General features: G+C 53.1%; 1 protein-coding gene across 1 annotated transcript; it reads right to left on the reverse strand.

Annotated features, from left to right (window-relative positions):
• Nucleotides 1-388: 388 nt before the first annotated feature.
• LOC119093061 (N-acetylgalactosaminyltransferase 7-like) lies at nucleotides 389-6,773 on the reverse strand (the record flags this gene model as incomplete). The annotated part of the gene is given in 6 exon segments (XM_037215984.1): nucleotides 389-445; nucleotides 447-530; nucleotides 4,272-4,496; nucleotides 5,349-5,570; nucleotides 6,172-6,297; nucleotides 6,656-6,773. Coding segments are annotated over 6 exon segments (832 nt in total), but the record flags the coding sequence as incomplete, so codon positions are not given.
• Nucleotides 6,774-7,196: the final 423 nt, after the last annotated feature.

The following is a 7,196-nucleotide window of genomic DNA, read 5'->3' on the forward strand; positions in this document are numbered from 1 at the left end:
GCTGCATGGCACGCGGACGTCCGGGATAACGTGATGGAGGGGCTCCGTCCCCCGGGGCCCGCATGGTCTGACGCCACCCCTCTAAAACGACACACTGCTGCCAGCTGCACGAGCCGTCCACCACGGAGCGGGCGCCGCGCCTCCCCAGCTGCGCCGGCTCGCCGTCACGGTGCCGGCCCCAGGCAGCCGGCGCCGTCTCTCCGCTGCGCGTGGTCCCGCCACAGACAGCTATAATGCAATATCCACCCCCCCGCTCCCAAGGCCCCAAGAGAAGTCGGAACATCACCAGCCCGCCGGGCCGTCCGGCGGCGCGCAGTACTAGCAGAGACCGCCATGTGTCACTACCGGAGCCGCCTCGCGGCCGCCAGATGTCACCGCTGGGGGCGCGTCACCAGCGCGGCGTCAGCTGCTTCCACTGCCACTTCTTGTAGGCGTCACGCGAGTCGCCACTCCAGCATCTTCAGCTGTCCCGAGCCTGGGTCCAGTGACATGCATGCCTTCAAGGTCCGATGGAACATCGTCTGGCTCGACTGCAACGGAATCGGAGAGTCGGTCGCAACGCGAACATGCCGACAAACACCGTGCTGATGGAACATATACGCCTGCAGATGTGCATTTGGTATGAGCTTGCATTGATACCTGCGATCAAAGCTTACAGGACTTCGCCGAAAAAATGCCAACAGTGCCCAGTCGTTATCCCGCTTCCGGATTCATGGGACCGACACCAGCCGCCGCACGGTTTATGGACGCAGCCGATGCCAAGAGCCGCACAGAACGGTCGCCCGTAACGGTACCAGCATGCCAAGAACGCAGCGGCTCCGCCACGCCTCGAAGCGTGGCCCCTCCGCGCACAGGACGAGCGAGCGGGCGACGGCGCACCGTCAGAGGCCGCTGCACGACGAGGCTGGCATGACTCACGCGTCCCAAACAGCCACACAAGTCCATTTTCAAGAAGCATTAACAAGCGTTTGCTGGGGTTGACGTTTAAAAACCCACTGAATGACTACCGAATAATCAAGCGATCGAACAGACGTGGATGATAACGGATAATCTCTGGGTGGTATACCACCCATGCCACCACACCTTGCCTGACTTGCTTATCACTGATTGACGTTAACAGCTTAGGCCAGCGGTCAAGCCTCTCCAGATAATCCTCTTACATCCCACACCCTCCGAAATGAGCTGTCATGTTGCGGCCAAACGCAAATGAAATCCGAACGTCCGGATGTGGGATACATCCTCAGTTGGTGTATATGTTAAGCAAGTTATAGACCCAACACCATCTTAAGTCAGGGGCATACCACTGGACATGGCCGGTGCCGTCTACCAACATGACACCATGCACCCCGTTACGCTGGCAGTATAGGCGTCGGCTGGGAGATGAGCAGACGTTAATCACCTATAGAACATTTTTAACCGTTCTTAAACATGTGTTTAGAAGGTATATGCCCATCTACAGTCACACTGGTCAAAAGACCCTAATGAAGCTTCACCCGGCGCCGCAGAACATCCATGTACGCTTGCGAGCCTATCTATGTGAGTCAATTTACACAATGCATCTATTGCCTGATGTTTAATACGCACGCCAAAGCTGTGCATTGACAGTATTCGCGTGTGTCTACAAAATGAATGCCCCCCCCCCCCCAACACCCACAAATCACTGACACACCACACGACCATCACGCTGTTGTCTCCCAAAACACACCACACGGCCATCACGCTGTTGTCTCCCAAAACTACACACATACGACCATCACGCTGTTGTCTCCAAACACACACCATACGGACCATCACGCTGTTGTCTCCCAAACTACACACCACACAACCATCACGCTGTTGTCTCCCAAACACACACACCACACGACCATCACGCTGTTGTCTTCCAAACACACACCATACGACTATCACACTGTTATCTCCCAACACACACCACACGACCATCACGCTGTTGTCTCCCAAAACACACACCACACGACCATCACGCTGTTGTCTCCCAAACACACACCACACGACCATCACGCTGTTGTCTCCCAAACACACACCATACGACTATCACGCTGTTGTCTCCCAAAACACACACCACACGACCATCACGCTGTTGTCTCCCAAAACACACACCATACGACCATCACGCTGTTGTCTCCCAAAACACACACCATACGACCATCACGCTGTTGTCTCCCAAAACGGACACCATGCGACCATCACGCTGTTGTCTCCCAAAACACTCCTCAATGAAGCGAACATGAAACAGGCTACGACAATGAAAACTGTTTTCAGCGTTTTTGCTGCGTGACATCAGTTTTCCGTGAGCTACAATGACCTGCAGCTCAAGTAGGCCTAATGTTAGCTAATAAGACGCTTAGCTAACGTCAGCTGAAGAAGACTAATCAACAAATCGCCACACGCGGCTAACAGAAACGCAGACTACGTTCGGAGAGGAACATCGCTACAAGATGTCAACATACAAATTTATTATGACATGGCCCCGAGATGTGCTATCCTCTACCAACTACCGCCACCACCAGCAGTAAAGAAGCATACAAGGACATGGAACAGATCCTAAAGCAGGGTTGACAGCCACTGGCTATAACGGCTTCAGCCAGCCAGCTTTTACTGGCTAGGACTGACTGGAAGAATCTACTGGCAGCAAACGCTGGCGGAAAGTGGCAAAATTTTACATAAGGTATCTCATTATGTAAACTTCTAATACGTTAACGGCAGTGAGAGAGAGAGAGAGCATTCCACCTTTCTACGGGGTTTTCAACTGAAATAGCCATTTTGAAGACCTCTCGATGCAGTTCAGTCCTGTCCTTAGGACTAAACTGCTCTAGTTTTTTAGCTACACGCCCGCCAAAATGGGGAGGGTATTTCGTGGAGAATATGCCGAGGTCACCTTGGCATTCATAACGCCACCATAAAGTCATTGAATCCTGGCATTCCATCAAGCATGCGGCAATCAAAGCTACTAAAAACATAATGATCGAGTTGTTCATTCCTGGCGTTCATGGGCACGATTTTCAAATATGACGGCCGTCGATTGGCTCAATGTTGTGCGAGGTGCAATGACGCGATCAAACAATGACGTATCGAACAGCATATTTCCTGACAGAAATTTACTTCAAAGTATACCAATAGTTACAAATGGGATTGTTTCGTCATATCTGACGCTAAGTACAATATCCTCAAAGATAAAAATTCCTTTTCCGGGGAACCTGAAAATATAAATACAAAACGCATGCCACATGCTGCTTGAGATCACCTGAATCATAATGCTTACCTGAGACGGTTATAGTGAGAACTGGGATTGGTTGACAACCCTTGCAAGCAGTCAAAAATTTGCTAAGATCCATGCAGATACCGGCGTTTAAGTTGATCAATACATCAATGATATAATACAAGTATCCTATATCAATTCCTGTCAAATAGCCTGTCACTAAAAGCCAGATAATCGGCCCAGCAGCTAAACAGTGTCTGCCATCTGGCTGTCAACACAGCTTGGAGATGTGCGTAACATACAGCCATTAACAACGCTGTTGTCACCTCTACGTGGTAACACAATCCGCACCGTTATAAGCGAGGCAGCCGTGCATAGCAGAAGCCATGGTCTGTGGTACTAAGGTGCACCAGGTTCAGATACTGCTTTATGCACCAATGTCAGATAAAACCACACTTCGATTGTGCTGTTACTATATCAAAATGCTGTTGGCAGTATGTCAAGTGAAAAGGAAGCAGAACATGGTAATATAAACGGAGGAATATCAAAGCTTTCAGAACTCAGTGAAAAAAAACGCAGGCGAATTAGGAATGTCGTGGCCTCACGATTCTCAGTTGCCACATTGAACAATCATTAGACTCACCTTCAAAAGACATCACAGTATCAGGCGTCCCAGAGTTGGTCCATGCTCCGTTCTACACAAGCAGTCGATCGACACCGTTTACTACCTCGCTGTACTGCCAGGGGCCATTGACGGCGCCCAGCCGGCAGAAGGCCAGCTCCACAGAACGTCAGTCGACCTCCACGTACCTCGCTGTCTGCCAGGGGCCATTGACGGTGCCCAGCCGGCAGAAGGCCAGCTCCACAGAGCGTCAGTCGACCTCCACGTACCTCGCTGTACTGCCAGGGGCCATTGACGGTGCCCAGCCGGCAGAAGGCCAGCTCCACAGAGCGTCAGTCGACCTCCACGTACCTCGCTGTCTGCCAGGGGCCATTGACGGTGCCCAGCCGGCAGAAGGCCAGCTCCACAGAGCGTCAGTCGACCTCCACGTACCTCGCTGTACTGCCAGGGGCCATTGACGGTGCCCAGCCGGCAGAAGGCCAGCTTCACCGAGTGTCGGTCGGCCTCCACGCAGCGCTCGCCGACCGACAGTTGGCCGGCTGTGTTCAGCCGAATCAGCTGGTTGTTGCCGTAGCCGTGGCAGGGCGAAGCACCCATGGCGGTGGGCGCCGGCTGGCCCATCGTGTCCAGACACCGCTGGTCGGCCACGTTCTTCAGCTGCCGGTGGGGGAGGGGGTCACAGAGGGACGGAGACGCCCACCTGGCTGTCTGCCGCGCGCGCCACCGGCGTTGGCAACACAACTCGTCTCGCACATACACACACAACAGGCTTTCATTCTCTCGCGGACTGTTACAATAAATGTAACGTCTGTTCAACAGCAGAAGCACTTTGCGTCTCGTGCGGGTACGTAACAAATGTAACATGTTTAAATTAACCGGAAAACGGACTAGCCATCGCGGATACTGCGGATACTTTACAGCGACACTCATTTCCGCAACTATGGGTTGGCAAACTTAAACTAATCCTGCGAACTCAAGCGAGGTGAAAGAAAGCTGAGTGAGAATATGTGAGAGTAGTACGAACTGTACCTATTTAACGTAGCTGAGGTAAGATACACCACCGGGAATTTTAGCTCGAACCTCAGTGGTCTCACAACGGTCGGCGATCGCACACAGTGGTCTCACCACAACGCATAATCCTCATACACGTTTGACGAGACACTACTGTCTGTGCGCGGTGCATGACCGACAGGATACGGTACAGATGAGCAGACACGTGGTAGCTGGTAACAGCCCAGCCATCTCACCACCAACCGGCCTAATTTAACGCAACACCGGCTTCGGGACTGGTTCACCGCACCAATCAGCTGATTCCACATGATTTTGCTAGCGGCATTTCCTCAGCAATGCAAGCCCCTCACAGCCGCAACATCCCGATACTTGACAATCGTGCTACTTACACCGAGCGCCCAGCAGCACCTATGAGTCGGCCCCGGAACCGAGCCGCCAGGCCGCCGCCGGGCCGCTCGGGCCGAATCGGACGCCGCCCGCCGCTCGCAGACTGCTCACCTCGCCCCAGTGCACGTTAGGCGGCAGCTCGGGGAACTTGTCCGGCACGTCGTACGCCACGTTCTCCATGAACCACTGGAAGCTCTTGCAGTTGTGTCGCTTCTTGAAGGCCAGCTGCTCGCTGATGTCGCCGTGGTCCAGGAAGCGAGCCATCGGCTCACGCGTGTAAAAGTACTCCTTGTACTTATCGTCGAACCAAGTCTCGATCACGCGTTTGTAGTTCTGAGGCCCAAGGCAGACACAGACGCTATAGTTAGATTTGAACATTGGGGAATCCATGTCCTTTGAACATGGTGAGAAGGCGCCATGTAAATACCCATTAAAACAGAACGAAGTCTTACGCAAGTGATAAATCCCACCAGGCGTATTTACTATACTGCATATCAACGATTTAAGCAGAGCGGCGCTCCGTGATGCGGTAGTTCTCAATTTCTACAAGCAATTAGCACATGTTAATTGTACGCACCCAAGTACAGCTCAGTGGGAAGCTATCAGTGTCACTGACAACATCTATCAGTACGAGTTACTGTGCCCCCGGCTCCAGCTGGTGTGCAGGCTTATGGTAGCGTTTCATTGGGTGAGGGTGGCCACCACACTGCGCATACACCCGAACAGCGAGCGGAACAATCACATGGCGGCGGCGGCCAACGTCAGTCGTTTTCGGTCTGACGCCGGCACTTACTTAAAAAAAAAAAAACTGCGCAAAACGTGCGCGGACATTTGAGGCACACGGAGGCGTATCAAACAGTCCAGGACGCAGTAATGGAGGTGATGAGGGCGCGCTATTATATACAGGTAAGGTCAGGTTAGGTTGCTGACGTACAATAGTGATGAGAGGACCTTTCTTCTTCTCGGCCAGTTTGCCGAAGCTGTACGGCATGAAGCCGCGGTAGACGTGGCCGACCCGAGAGCAGGGCACCCAGACTATACTGCCTCCGCACTGCCAGATCTGACAGACACACAGTGTTCTGATGAGACACGGCACTGTCGGACACGAACGACCCACAGAGGGCACCCAAGCGAGCCTGTGGCCGACCAGCCGAGTCTGCCTAACAGTGTGGATATGCGACGACACCGCTGCGCCGCACACGTGAACCGACAGGATGCCACAATTACAAAGACCAACACTAATGGCACACCAGCCCGCAACATACATCAACATGAATCCGAAAAATCATGGCCAAAACCAAAATGAGCCTGTAACTGAACCTCAAAAGAGAAACGCGCCCAAACAGTCTTTGTACAAAAGCCACCCATTCTTTATCGAACCAGCCCATGCTGCAGGATGTGACGAGGGGGCACGCTACCTTGAATGACAGCTCAAAGTTTTCGCCTCCCCAGACCAGTAGGCCGGGATCATACGCGCCAAGCTCCAAGAAGTATGACCGGTCCATGGCGAACAGGCCACCGGCGTGGGTGGGTGACCTGAAACGGCAGGCGGAGGGCGTCAGGCTCCGATCCACCGACGGCTAGTGGACGCCGTCGACACGGATCCAATCCGGATAACCCATATCCATGCAGAGGCATAACGGACACCTCGTCTGCAACAACTTCTGGGAACAGAGAGGCTCAGATTTTGATTACCAGTTGCTGTTTATTGGTGTTTTCGGGTGCGCCGACTGCGTTGGCCATTTTGCGCCTAATTTTTTGTATTGCCAGCGCTTCCAGCGCTCTGCTACATGAAAGGCATTAACTTCCCTTTCCACGCACGTATCATTAAGATCAAGCAGCACCGATGCAATAAATAAGAGCACCCCAACCCCGATCACACTCTGACCATGATGGGATGCACCTTCCAAGACCCAGTCCGTATTGCGAGCCCCAAAGCCCGTGGGCACTGACCGGGCT

The sequence above is a fragment of the Pollicipes pollicipes genome, unplaced genomic scaffold, assembly GCF_011947565.3.
Source record: "Pollicipes pollicipes isolate AB1234 unplaced genomic scaffold, Ppol_2.1 Scaffold_1332;HRSCAF=1558_pilon_pilon_pilon, whole genome shotgun sequence".
NCBI classification, from domain to species: domain Eukaryota; kingdom Metazoa; phylum Arthropoda; class Thecostraca; order Pollicipedomorpha; family Pollicipedidae; genus Pollicipes; species Pollicipes pollicipes.